Source organism: Pelobates fuscus, chromosome 12, assembly GCF_036172605.1.
Source record: "Pelobates fuscus isolate aPelFus1 chromosome 12, aPelFus1.pri, whole genome shotgun sequence".
NCBI classification, from domain to species: Eukaryota; Metazoa; Chordata; class Amphibia; order Anura; family Pelobatidae; genus Pelobates; species Pelobates fuscus.
In genome coordinates, this window is record NC_086328.1 from 351,075 (window position 1) to 365,876 (window position 14,802).

A 14,802-nucleotide genomic window follows, 5' to 3' on the forward strand; every position below is an offset into this window, starting at 1 on the left:
AGCCAGGCAGTGATTAGACGGGCCCAGAAGGAAAGTCATTTGCAGTTCCTCACGTGTTGGCCGTGCTTGCAGGCACTCTGGCCGGTAGTCTGGGTACGAATTCCGCTGCCCTGGCCGGGTCCCAGGACGGTGGGTTCTTGGGTCTTTCCGCCGGTACTGGTAGCGGGTCTGTGGGTAGGTCCAGCTGCCTCAGAAGTGCCGGTGCCTCAGTTATACAGCGTGCTGAGAGTGTTGTGTCCCCCTTAGTGACCAGCAGGGTGTGTGCCGGGCCCCAGCGGTAACGTATGTGGTGAGCCCGCAGGGTGGAAGTTAGCTGTTGGAAGGTCCTTCTCCATGCTAGGGTCGCCCCCGAGAGGTCTGCAAAGAAGGTAAGATGCATATCTTCGAAGAGGTAGGGTGAGTTGTTGCGGACGGCCGCCAGAACTGCAGCCCTGTCCCTGTAGGTCAGAAATTGTATCACAACGTCTCTCGTGGCAGCAGTCGGCGCTTTGGCGGGTTTTGGGACCCGGAAGATGCCGTCGATTGTTCCAGCTTTTACCATCTTTGGTTGTAGTAGGGCCGTGAGAAGCCGGCGGACGACATGAGGCAGCTCAGCTTCGGGTATGTTTTCACTGATGCCCCTGACCTTGAGGTGCTTTTGTCGTCGTTTATCTTCGAGTTCTGCAAATCGCATGTCACTCAGAGACATTTGTTGCCTTATCTCTTGTACCTCTTGCTGGAGCTGGCAGAGTTGACCAGTGTGGGTGCTTGAAGTGGTTTCTACAGCTCCCAGTCGTCCAGTGAGGCCCCGCAGGGTGTCCCTAAGCGATGCGACGTCCGCTGAGATTTTGGCATGGTGGTCCGCCATGAGGTCCCTGATGGCCTCCATGCTTACTGGCGTGGGTGCCGAGCTCGGCAACTGTTGTGTCCTCGCTGGCGGCGAGGGTCGGCTTGCCTGGATGTGTTCCCCCCCCCCTCCTCATCCGACGTCTCGGTATAGAAATCCGAGCATCCGCCGTGTAAGGACGCCATGTTTAAACCCGCGGCTCCTCGGGCCTGCCGCCACATCTCGTCGATGTTCATGCTGGCCGCAGGCTTCTCAGGTTTGAGCTTTTTGTTTTTCTTCCCCATTGGGAGCGTGCGGACTTAGTGATAGTTCTGGGGAGATTCGAACCTTTAAAGGTGGGTATATTGGGTCAAATTCACTTTCTTCGCTCAGAGCCGAGCCGACATGCGACCGCTCTCCTCCGTTGCTTAGCTCCGCCCCCCTCGATCTGGGTAATTTTTAGATATGTTGGTCACCCAGATCAGGGCTATCAGGGGAGGTGGGGATATTGTGTGTTTTAGGGTACTTTTGGGACTTTATAGAAATGTGTGTTTTTTCTGCCTGGAGATAATTGGGTTAATACAGTATCTGACTCAATTATCTCCCAGGCAGAGGGGAGGGATTGTATGCTATGTGTGGGAGTGTCGTGCATTAGAATACGGTTCTTATTGGTCGGTGAATATTGTAACTTAGTTCCCCACAAGGTCCATGTGGGCGTACCCCTTGCATGGGGATTGTCGTATAAGGCCAAGTGGGGCACCATTAAAATTGTTCCAGCTTTACCCTCAACATAGAGTCTCACCTTGTGTTTGTAGGGACGTGCTATACCTGCCATAACCAGCTCTTATAAGAGCTTCACAGCTATACTCTCTTGGAGGAGAGGTTCACCCACTGGAAGCTGGATTCTGGTCTTGGGTCCAGGGTGGGTGGAAGACGGACGAGATCCCCAACCAAGCTGCGGCGGTTCGTGGGAGTTTACAGTGCTGATGGTGTCTGGTGGAGTGCTTGGAGAGCACTAGGAGCATCGATTGGCGGAGGCACTCGGTCGGAGTACCAGGCGGTCCGTCACACAAATCTAGTAGAATATGCAAATTAACAAGCCTTGCATACATATGTTTCTACATGCACTGTAGAGGGTGTAGTAAAGGCTCCACAGCCAAATCCACCTAGTTGGTAACAAGCATCAGCAGGACAGGAGAGCACACAAAACATTTAACCACAACCAATTATATTATACACACCCTGCACCCTGCACCCTATAATAGGCACAGGGTGGCAGACATAGGAGTAGTCCAGGGATCTACATAAAATGTTTGTCTGAATCTTCTGGTGATGGTGATGGTGAGTACCGTCACAAAATCAATACACACCAAAAAAAACACTTCTTTAAAGGGACATGCATCACTTTGAAATAACAACGCTCTCAAACAAAAGTGTTTGCTTTGGATAAGACAGTTGCCTCACTTTAAAGGCTGGGGAAAAAAAAGGTAAATATTTACCTATTTCTTCTTTCTTATGCGTTCTACACCCACTCCAGGGGGGGCAATGATCTAACCCTTAGAATGATCGTGTGACGAACCCTGCTACCTAGACCTGTATTGCGGGTTCATCTGTTTCCATTGGATTCGTGGATTTCCTGTCCGTACGCTGTTGGTTTTTCGTTTCCTAAAGTACCGAGTAAAACTACCGAACATCGGCCACCCAGGAGAGGAGTGTGCGGCTCATTAACACCTTGACCACAAATTAGAACGCTGTGGTTCACCACAAACACCTCTCCATTCCATCGTACGGGTGGTCGTCGTTCGTATGCCGACCACGAGGCGGCGGCCATTTTGGACACGAGGCGAATCAGCGGTGTTCGGTGCAAAACCCATGGATCTAAAACGGACACTTTATCTACCGAACACCGCTGGAGACGGCCGTCTCCCCTTCTATTCCCTTGGAGGCATACGAACACTGTCCCGTTCGGGGGTTTTCTTCATCCGTATGAACTTACCCAGATAGCCGTCCCATGGAGTCATTCGTACACCGAAAGACTTATGAGAGACTTTGACTCCATGGCGATTGGACTGTGTACTTCGGATCTGAGCGCTATTCGGCAGGAATATGCCCTCAGATTTAGGCTATCTGGGGATACGTTGCACGAACACTATATCTTCGGTACTTCGGATTTTATGTATTTTATTGCATTTTGTGTGTTGTGTTTAAAATGGCGATGGTTCCTATCCTCGGAGTTAATTAGGTTTCTCCCTAATTATCTCCGGAATAGGCAGAGATGTATTATGGGTAAAATGGGGAGGGCTTGTGTTATAGCCACTGCGATTGGCTACTGCTTAATATATTTTACAGTCTTCCACCAGGTCCCCTAGGGGAGTGTCTACCTGGTGGAGACCTGCATAAATACTGGGCAGGTAGCCCCCATTAAACACATTCTGCTTGACCTTCAAAACGGAGCTTTGTCTCGTTGGTGGAGGGATTGACTATTGGGACAGCGTTTTCGTTTATTTCTAGCTGTGGAAGGATTTCGGATGGATTGCTGATCGGGAGAGACCGTGTTCGTATGCTCCGGTCGGGAGTCTTATGATCGGTTATGCTGGAATTGCATTTCAGGAGAAAGGGGACTATCGGCTAAACGGCGGCTTCACTCTCCAGGCGGCGAGTGACGTAACAGATGGACACTCGGTATGCCTGTCAGATTTACACATGCGCCTTTGGACGATCTATTAACCTTGTAACATCCTGACATGGGGATTAAAAAGAGAGTCTCATCAGTGTGATCAAACAGCGCTGGCTCCTGTGTTGGGTTACTCTCTCCTGCTACTACACAATAATGTACTGTTTGTGTGATTAGTCTACCGATCTAAAACAGAGATGGGTGGGTAAGAAGGGGGAGGTTATACAAACTCCCCTAGATGAGAGGTAAATCCAACAATGCACACTAACCAAGTTTATAGTGAGTAAATAAACGTCTTGCACACATTTTTTAACATGTCTTGCTTTTTTTTGGTTTGCTCATTTGTTTAAAACTATTTGCGTACTGCTTTAACATTTTTTTTTTTTAAATTTGCCTTTTTAGGCATCGGTTGTTCTGGTGCTCAGAATATCCATTCAACCCCTTAAGGACCTTCTATGCTGTCCTACAAAAAGTTGGCTTAAATGCCGGTAGAAAAGCATTGAAGCCCTGTATATTTGGTGTGAGCAGAGAAGCTCAGGTTTCAATGGATACCCATGGCTATATTCTGTCTGCTGAGGCCATTTGCAGCAATGGATGCAGCTCATTACATAGCCAATGAAATGCCTATAGCGATAAATCCTTGCACACACACCACTAACCATAGGTATCAATGTATAGTGTACCTCAAACTTACCAGTGGAAGCAAGCACTGCGCAGAGGCCTTTCACTCCAATAATAAAAGCGCAGCTGAGCAATCACACTCAGCCACGGTTTATATGAGTAGCAGGCTGCTCAGAAGAAACCCTCCAGGGTCTGACAAGACGGATTGTGACTAATGCAGGGCTTTGCCAGTTGCCCAGCACCAATCTCAGTATAATCGCCTAGAAACCAGACTTCATTACACAAAGTGTAATTATGAAAACGGCCAGTAGACGGCGGTCACAGACTGCATGTTAAATAGTAAAACCCATTTCAAATATTAGAATTGATATTAGCAGTGGATTACCTTAGGGTTAGGGTACATTTAGAGGCAATAGCAGTAACCCTACAACAGAACTATCCATACATCACGTTTTTACCCAGCCACACTCTTCACACATTATACTAACTTACCTGTTGAAAGGAGATACTTACACTTACCCGTCAAGCTAAAAGTAGATAATAACATCACTCACAACTTTGATTCTGTCAAAATGAATTTTATTCTGACCACAAGAATAGAAGTTTATTTTTCTGAAAGGTCATTTAAAGCAGAGATGGCTTTCCAGCGGTTATGTATCTTCAACTACCATAATTCCTATGGGCAGGCAAGGCATCATGGGAGTTGTGGTTTCAGAGCTAGAGTGCAGCAGTTTAAATCTAAGTTTACAGATAGAGCGTTTATTTTTTTTCTTTAAATTAACATTAAAATGGGCTTTCAGCCCAGTGTTCTCATTAAAGGTTCTGGCCCACTCTGAGCAAGCATAGTGCTTTTGTCATTTATGGATCCGCTCATGTCTGCGGAGGTTTGAGCTTTGGGCGAATGTTTTACCGCATGCATCACATTTAAAGGGTTTCTCTCCCGTGTGAGTTCTCCTGTGACTAGCAAATGCAGAACGATCCCCAAACTGCCGGCCACATTCATGGCAGGTAAAAGGCTTCTCACCAGTGTGAATGCGCTGGTGAGAAATTAGGGTTGAATGCTGACTGAAGCTTTTCTCGCAATCTGGGCAGCTGAAAGGTTTCTCTCCAGTGTGAATCCGCTGATGGATTAATAAAGTTGACTTGTCAGCAAAGCATTTCCCACAGTTCACACAGCGATGCGGTTTCTTTGCCCTGTGTGTTCTTTGATGGGCAGCAAACAATTCTTTCACATAAAATATTTGCCCACAGTCCACACATTTATGAGGTTTTCTGCCTAGGTGTGTTTTCTGATGGATCAGAAGCAATGAATGCTGAACAAATCTCTTCCCACACACAAAGCACACGAAAAGCTTCTCCTCAGCATGGCTCCTCTGGTGTAATACAAGGACAGCATGCAGAACAAATCTCTTGCCACATTCTGTGCAGACATAGCTCTCCTTTGCATCTGTCTGCACTTTGGTCTTTATTTTCTGGCAAGGTAGACACATTTCATTTCTGTTCTTGGAGCAGTGTTTTGGCTGCTGCTTCAGTTCCACATTAGACAAGATGGGCCGAATAAAGATTCTTGTATAGAACATTTTTCCACATTTGCTGCAACTGTGTGATATCCATAATGCTCTCTTTTTCTTAAGTTGCTTGTAATACACAAGGTTTTTCGAGCTTATTCTACCAATGGTATATTTGAAAAGTTTCATCTGGCTGTAAACATCAGATGTTTTATTTATATGCTTGCGGGATTTTCTCTTACGATGGGGCACACGGAGTGTCTCGGTGCCACACTGCTTTTCACAATTGCGGTAGCGGAATAAATTGTAATTCCGGCAAACCTTTCCCACTTCTCTTGGTTTTCCTTTATTTGTGTGTGCCTCTGCTTTCTCACTCGTTGAATTTTTGGCAAGGATCAAACTGTCCAGAGAATGTGGAATTTTCAAGACACTAGAAGCTTGGTGTTTGCGAACAGAACGGCGGTTTTTGTTTAGCTGTAAATCTGAGCTTTGAGTGCTCTGTCTGTGAAAGCAGCAAGAGTCCTCCTCCTCACTATGAGCTAGGGAGCATTTCTTCTTAACGATACTAGTTTCTTGATGGGTATACGACATATCACAAGTACACTCTCGCTTGCCTGTGTAGGGGATTCCCTTTTTCTTCTTGTTGTCACCAGAAAATGCACACAAGTTGCTCCAGGTACCGGAATGCAAAGTAGGGCTTTGCTGACTATTCCAGCATCCATCCATAGCTTTCAGCTGTCTATTTGTGTTACGCCTGCCTGTAGGGGGCCTTACCACATCTCTTGGAATATTGCTTTCATTGTTAAGCATGCTCTGGAGACCTAATGTCAGCTTCTTGCCAGTGTCCGGATTGGCAAGTTTCAGCACCACACGCTCGGAAGCATCCATGTTACTCACACTAACAATTAATGACTTTGGTTCAACGGCAAATCTATCACCTTTAATTGTTCGAAAGTGAATAGTCTTAGTTCTTTCAATGTCCTTTTCTTTTGTATGTGTTATGGGTATGTCCACCTCTGAGACAATTTCAGTTGCACCACTATGTTGAACTGGTCTATTAAAGTGGCCTGCATCGCTATCTCCGGACCTTTTCCTCACCTTATGCCTTCCTGTCTGATCGGTCAAACGGCTGCCCTTAGAACAAACACTGGTATCAGGGTTAATGTGTATGTGACCAGCAGCATTGCCAACTGGGCGACCCTCAAGGCCTGCTCTGCCGTCACTGTCTGGATCAGGAAACTGGCTAACTTCAGTTCTGTCAAGTGGTCCAAGTATCTCCGAAGGGTTGTAAGTTTTGGAAGTGCAGTTGCTGTCAAGATTATGTGTTTTAGACTCGCTTTGCAGCAGTTTGGTCTGAAGTCTGTCTTGATCTTTAACAAAGGGAATGTGTTTTAACATCTGGCTTCTAGTACACAAATCAAGCTTGGAATTCACAGATACACTCAGTTCTTTGAATCTGGTATTCTCTTCAGAGTTTTTAAGTAAAAAATCAGGGCACAACATGGAACTGCTTTGGGAGAGTGGTGATAGCTGTGGTTCAGTTGGTTGAATTTCCTTTTTGTAAGAGTCATGCATAGTGCAACCCGTGTCACATGCATGTGGCCGCTTCCGTTTTGTGGATCTTGCAGCATTACCACGGAATTCTTGCAGTGCTTTTCTCGGCCAAACTGCATGTGTACAGATTCTTTTTTCACATGTGGTTTCAGTGCCATTGTGAGTTTTGCTTCCATGTTGCATGGTTACAATCTCTGATCTATTTACATCCTCGCACCTCTCCAGACTGCCTGTAGCAAGATATGTGCTCTCACTGGAAAATATTTCTTTTCTTTCTGGACCCTGACATCTTTTAATCGCCATCTTTCCAGGTGTTTCATGGACTTTGGGCTTGTTTCCTCTATTGGCAGATTCTTGTTCGGTATTTTCACCCTCATTTAAAGTCCTAGTGCTTCTAGCTGTTTTAGAAAACGGAGCTGGCTTGTGTGTGCTTTCTGACCCACGTGAAGTTCTTTTTGACTCTTTAAGATTCAGCATGCCACGTTTAGCATCCAAATTAAAAATAGTAAAATGTTGTTCGTGGTCAGGACATTGATCTGACCTCTGCACTAGGTTGCTCTTATTCTGCATTGCATAGGTCCCATGTTTTTGCGTCCCCCTGGAAATGTCATCGCTTGCATTGGTCAGCTTGTTTCTGTACTCACCCAGTTTGGTTTGATCTTGGTTTTTGAGCTGACACTTTTCGTTGTCTTTTTTATCTTCATGGCATATTTCTGATCTATCCATCCATTCACTTGCCAAGTGTGAAACTTCATATGGCGCTGGATGTAACAGGTCTGTGCTATTCTCCGTCACTTCCTTCAATCTCTGTTCTGTGCATTTTGCTTGCTCTTCACCATTGCTAGAACACAAATCAGAAGGTGTGCTGTTTAAATGATATGTGGATATATCTGCTGGTAGCTTGTGCAGGAGAACAATCAGCTTTTTCTGAGTTTCAAGTTGCTCCAGCAATCTACACCCAGAACTCGCCTCTGTCGCCATCCACCTAGCACAGGTTTTCGTCCACGTAAAAAGGTTGAGAAACAATGTCACTTAACCACGATTCACCTGAATCCAGCTTTTAGGGTTCTTGTGTTAATCTCTGTACAGTAGAAATAAAAACAGAGTAAACATGCAGTGTGTGCTCCCAGTCACCTGCCTGGCTCACAGCACTGATTATACAGTGTAAACATGCAGTGTGTGCTCCCACTGCCCCCGCCTGGCTCACAGCACTGACTATACAGTGTAAACATGCAGTGTGTGCTCCCACTGCCCCCGCCTGGCTCACAGCACTGACTATACAGTGTAAACATGCAGTGTGTGCTCCCACTGCCCCCGCCTGGCTCACAGCACTGATTATAAAGTGTAAACATGCAGTGTGTGCTCTCACTGCCCCCGCCTGGCTCACAGCACTGATTATACAGTGTAAACATGCAGTGTGTGCTCCCACTGCCCCCGCCTGGCTCACAGCGCTGATTATACAGTGTAAACATGCAGTGTGTGCTCCCACTGTTGCCTGCCTTGCTCACAGCACTGATTAAACAGTGTAAACATGCAGTGTGTGCTCCCACTGTCCCTACCTGGCTCACAGCACTGATTAAACAGTGTAAACATGCAGTGTCTCACCCAGTGTCAGCAGTACATGGAGTGCCCACTCACACTATATAAATCACCCACTGTCAGCAGTACATGGAGTGCCCACTCACACTATATAAATAACCCACTGTCAGCAGTAAATGGAGTGCTCACTCACACTATATAAATCACCCACTGTCAGCAGTACATGGAGTGCCCACTCACACTATACAACTCACCCACTGTCAGCAGTACATGGAGTGCCCACTCACACTATACAACTCACCCACTGTCAGCAGTACATGGAGTGCTCACTCACACTATATAAATAACCCACTGTCAGCAGTAGATGGAGTGCTCACTCACACTATATAAATCACCCACTGTCAGCAGTAAATGGAGTGTTCACTCACACTATATAAATCACCCACTGTCAGCAGTACATGGAGTGCCCACTCACACTGTCAGCAGTACATGGAGTGCTCACTCACACTATATGAATCACCCACTGTCAGCAGTAAATGGAGTGCCAACTCACACCATATAACTCACCCACTGTCAGCAGTACATGGAGTGCCCACTCACACTGTCAGCAGTACATGGAGTGATCACACACACACTATTTAAATCACCCACTGTCAGCAGTACATGGAGTGCTCACTCACACTATATAAATCACCCACTGTCAGCAGTACATGGAGTGCTCACTCACACTATATAAAATCACCCAGGGTCAGCAGTACATAGAGTGCCCACTCACACTATATAAATAACCCACTGTCAGCAGTACATGGACTGCTCACTCACACTATATAAATCACCCAGTGTCAGCAGTACATGGAGTGCCCGCTCACACTATATAAATCACCCACTGTCAGCAGTACATGGAGTGCCCACTCACACTATATAAATCACCCACTGTCAGCAGTACATGGAGTGCCCACTCACACTATCACCCACTGTCAGCATTACATGGAGTGCCCACTCACACTATATAAATCACCCACTGTCAGCAGTACATGGAGTGCCCACTCACACTATATAAATCACCCACTGTCAGCAGTACATGGAGTGCCCACTCACACTATATAAATCACCCAGTGTCAGCAGTACATGGAGTGCCCACTCACACTATATAAATCACCCAGTGTCAGCAGTACATGGAGTGCCCACTCACACTTTATAAATCACCCAGTGTCAGCAGTACATGGAGTGCCCACTCACACTTTATAAATCACCCATTGTCAGCAGTACATGGAGTGCCCACTCACACTATATAAATCACCCACTGTCAGCAGTACATGGAGTGCCCACTCACACTATATAAATCACCCACTGTCAGCAGTACATGGAGTGCCCACTCACACTATATAAATCATCCACTGTCAGCATTACATGGAGTGCCCACTCACACTATATAAATCACCCACTGTCAGCAGTACATGGAGTGCCCACTCACACTATATAAATCACCCACTGTCAGCAGTACATGGAGTGCCCACTCACACTATATAAATCACCCAGTGTCAGCAGTACATGGAGTGCCCACTCACACTATATAAATCACCCAGTGTCAGCAGTACATGGAGTGCCCACTCACACTTTATAAATCACCCATTGTCAGCAGTACATGGAGTGCCCACTCACACTATATAAATCACCCACTGTCATCAGTACATGGAGTGCCCACTCACACTATATAAATCACCCACTGTCAGCAGTACATGGAGTGCCCACTCAGACTATATAAATCATCCACTGTCAGCAGTACATGGAGTGCCCACTCACACTATATAAATCACCCAGTGTCAGCAGTACATGGAGTGCCCACTCACACTATATAAATCACCCACTGTCAGCAGTACATGGAGTGCCCACCCACACTATATAAATCACCCAGTGTCAGCAGTACATGGAGTGCTCACTCACACTATATAAATCACCCACTGTCAGCAGTACATGGAGTGCTCACTCACACTATATAAATCACCCACTGTCAGCAGTACATGGAGTGCTCACTCACACTATATAAATCACCCACTGTCAGCAGTACATGGAGTGCTCACTCACACTATATAAATCACCCACTGTCAGCAGTACATGGAGTGCTCACTCACACTATATAAATCACCCACTGTCAGCAGTACATGGAGTGCCCACTCACACTATATAAATCACCCACTGTCAGCAGTACATGGAGTGCTCACTCACACTATATAAATCACCCACTGTCAGCAGTACATGGAGTGCTCACTCACACTATATAAATCACCCACTGTCAGCAGTACATGGAGTGCCCACTCACACTTTATAAATCACCCACTGTCAGCAGTACATGGAGTGCCCACTCACACTATATAAATCACCCACTGTCAGCAGTACATGGAGTGCCCACTCACACTATATAAATCACCCACTGTCAGCAGTACATGGAGTGCCCACTCACACCATATAAATCACCCACTGTAAGCAGTACATGGAGTGCCCACTCACACTTTATAAATCACCCACTGTCAGCAGTACATGGAGTGCCCACTCACACTATATAAATCACCCACTGTCAGCAGTACATGGAGTGCCCACCCACACTATATAAATCACCCAGTGTCAGCAGTACATGGAGTGCTCACTCACACTATATAAATCACCCACTGTCAGCAGTACATGGAGTGCTCACTCACACTATATAAATCACCCACTGTCAGCAGTACATGGAGTGCTCACTCACACTATATAAATCACCCACTGTCAGCAGTACATGGAGTGCTCACTCACACTATATAAATCACCCACTGTCAGCAGTACATGGAGTGCTCACTCACACTATATAAATCACCCACTGTCAGCAGTACATGGAGTGCCCACTCACACTATATAAATCACCCACTGTCAGCAGTACATGGAGTGCTCACTCACACTATATAAATCACCCACTGTCAGCAGTACATGGAGTGCCCACTCACACTTTATAAATCACCCACTGTCAGCAGTACATGGAGTGCCCACTCACACTATATAAATCACCCACTGTCAGCAGTACATGGAGTGCCCACTCACACTATATAAATCACCCACTGTCAGCAGTACATGGAGTGCCCACTCACACTTTATAAATCACCCACTGTCAGCAGTACATGGAGTGCCCACTCACACTATATAAATCACCCACTGTCAGCAGTACATGGAGTGCCCACTCACACTATATAAATCACCCACTGTCAGCAGTACATGGAGTGCTCACTCACACTATATAAATCACCCACTGTCAGCAGTACATGGAGTGCCCACTCAGACTATATAAATCACCCACTGTCAGCAGTACATGGAGTGCCCACTCACACTTTATAAATCACCCACTGTCAGCAGTACATGGAGTGCCCACTCACACTTTATAAATCACCCACTGTCAGCAGTACATGGAGTGCCCACTCACACTTTATAAATCACCCACTGTCAGCAGTACATGGAGTGCCCACTCACACTTTATAAATCACCCACTGTCAGCAGTACATGGAGTGCCCACTCAGACTATATAAATCACCCACTGTCAGCAGTACATGGAGTGCCCACTCAGACTATATAAATCACCCACTGTCAGCAGTACATGGAGTGCCCACTCAGACTATATAAATCACCCACTGTCAGCAGTACATGGAGTGCCCACTCACACTTTATAAATCACCCACTGTCAGCAGTACATGGAGTGCCCACTCACACTATATAAATCACCCACTGTCAGCAGTACATGGAGTGCCCACTCACACTATATAAATCACCCACTGTCAGCAGTACATGGAGTGCTCACTCACACTATATAAATCACCCACTGTCAGCAGTACATGGAGTGCCCACTCACACTTTATAAATCACCCACTGTCAGCAGTACATGGAGTGCTCACTCACACTATATAAATCACCCACTGTCAGCAGTACATGGAGTGCTCACTCACACTATATAAATCACCCACTGTCAGCAGTATATGGAGTGCCCACTCAGACAGCATGATATGAAGGGCAGATGAAGCCTAATTGCCCCCTTACCCCCAACAGGCTCCTGGGATCGATTTCACTTCCTGTACTCACACGGATACAGTCTGACCTACAGCGCTTCCTGTTGCCGCACGGCATGCTGGGCGATCGAGTCAGTGACCGTCTAGTAGACCATAGACAGAGAATACCTAGACGCCGCATTCTGTGCTGAGCGGCGAGAAATGCGGCAGCCATCTTGGACCGGTCGCCACTCTAATGAAGCTATTAAAGAACCCTTGGAAAGCCCCTCTCAGTTAAGGTAAGTGAAGGACTTGGGGGCACTTATAGCCCTACATACCCCTACCCCTTAATACCCCTACACAGTGTTAGTACCCCTACCCCATGTCATTAATGCCCCTACCCCTTAATACCCCTAATTCTTAATACCCCTACACACACAGTGTTAGTACCCCTACCCCATGTCATAAATGCCCCTACCCCTTAATACCCCTAATTCTTAATACCCCTACACACACAGTGTTAGTACCCCTACCCCATGTCATTAATGCCCCTACCCCTTAATACCCCTAATTCTTAATACCCCTACACACACAGTGTTAGTACCCCTACCCCATGTCATTAATGCCCCTACCCCTTAATACCCCTTACCATGTCATTAATGCCCCTACCCTTTAATACCCCTAATTCTTAATACCCCTACATTAATGACATGGGGTAGGGGTACTAACACTGTGTGTAGGGGTATTAAGAATTAGGGGTATTAAGGGGTAGGGGCATTAATGACATGGGGTAGGGGTACTAACACTGTGTGTGTAGGGGTATTAAGAATTAGGGGTATTAAGGGGTAGGGGCATTAATGACATGGGGTAGGGGTACTAACATTGTGTGTGTAGGGGCATTAATGACATGGGGTAGGGGTACTAACACTGTGTGTGTAGGGGTATTAAGAATTAGGGGTATTAAGGGGTAGGGGCATTAATGACATGGGGTAGGGGTACTAACACTGTGTGTGTAGGGGTATTAAGATTTAGGGGTATTAAGGGGTAGGGGTACTAACACTGTGTGTGTAGGGATATTAAGAATTAGGGGTATTAAGGGGTAGGGGCATTAATGACATGGGGTAGGGTACTAACACTGTGTGTGCAGGGGTATTAAGAATTAGGGGTATTAAGGGGTAGGGGTACTAACACTGTGTGTGTAGGGGTATTAAGAATTAGGGGTATTAAGGGGTAGGGGCATTAATGACATGGGGTAGGGGTACTAACACTGTGTGTGTAGGGGTATTAAGAATTAGGGGTATTAAGGGGTAGGGGCATTAATGACATGGGGTAGGGGTACTAACATTGTGTGTGTAGGGGCATTAATGACATGGGGTAGGGGTACTAACACTGTGTGTGTAGGGGTATTAAGAATTAGGGGTATTAAGGGGTAGGGGCATTAATGACATGGGGTAGGGGTACTAACACTGTGTGTGTAGGGGTATTAAGATTTAGGGGTATTAAGGGGTAGGGGTACTAACACTGTGTGTGTAGGGATATTAAGAATTAGGGGTATTAAGGGGTAGGGGCATTAATGACATGGGGTAGGGTACTAACACTGTGTGTGCAGGGGTATTAAGAATTAGGGGTATTAAGGGGTAGGGGTACTAACACTGTGTGTGTAGGGGTATTAAGAATTAGGGGTATTAAGGGGTAGGGGCATTAATGACATGGGGTAGGGGTACTAACACTGTGTGTGCAGGGGTATTAAGAATTAGGGGTATTAAGGGGTAGGGGCATTAAGGGGTAGGGGCATTAATGACATTGTAAGGGGTATTAAGGGCTATAAGTGCCCCCGAGTCCTTCACTTACCTTTACCGAGAGGGGCTTTCCAAGGGTTCTTCAATACCTTCATTAGATCGGCGACCGGTCCAAGATGGCTGCCGCGTTTCTCGCCGCTCAGCACAGAATACGGCGTCTAGGTATTCTATATCTATGGTCTAGGGGGTGGGGAACCTTAGGCTCTCCAGATGTTTTGGACTACATCTCCCATAATGCTCTTACTGGCATAATGCTAGCAATGCATCAAGGGAGATGTAGTCCAAAACATCTGGAGAG

The 14,802-nt window shown here is 46.4% G+C and overlaps 1 protein-coding gene across 3 annotated transcripts; it reads right to left on the reverse strand.

Annotated features, from left to right (window-relative positions):
- Positions 1-4,682: 4,682 nt before the first annotated feature.
- Positions 4,683-12,777, reverse strand: LOC134578387 (uncharacterized). 3 transcript variants are annotated; one of them, XM_063437379.1, is made up of 2 exons: positions 12,758-12,777; positions 4,683-8,243 (listed from the first exon to the last, which is right to left on the reverse strand). In XM_063437379.1, the coding sequence occupies exon 2, from the start codon at positions 8,141-8,143 to the stop codon at positions 4,955-4,957; it is 3,189 nt and encodes a 1,062-aa protein (XP_063293449.1). In that variant the 5' UTR covers positions 8,144-8,243; positions 12,758-12,777; the 3' UTR covers positions 4,683-4,954. The 3 variants fall into 3 exon arrangements, with proteins under 3 accessions (XP_063293449.1, XP_063293448.1, XP_063293447.1); XM_063437378.1 differs by lacking the exon at positions 12,758-12,777 and adding an exon at positions 9,222-9,252; XM_063437377.1 differs by lacking the exon at positions 12,758-12,777 and adding an exon at positions 8,862-8,881.
- Positions 12,778-14,802: the final 2,025 nt, after the last annotated feature.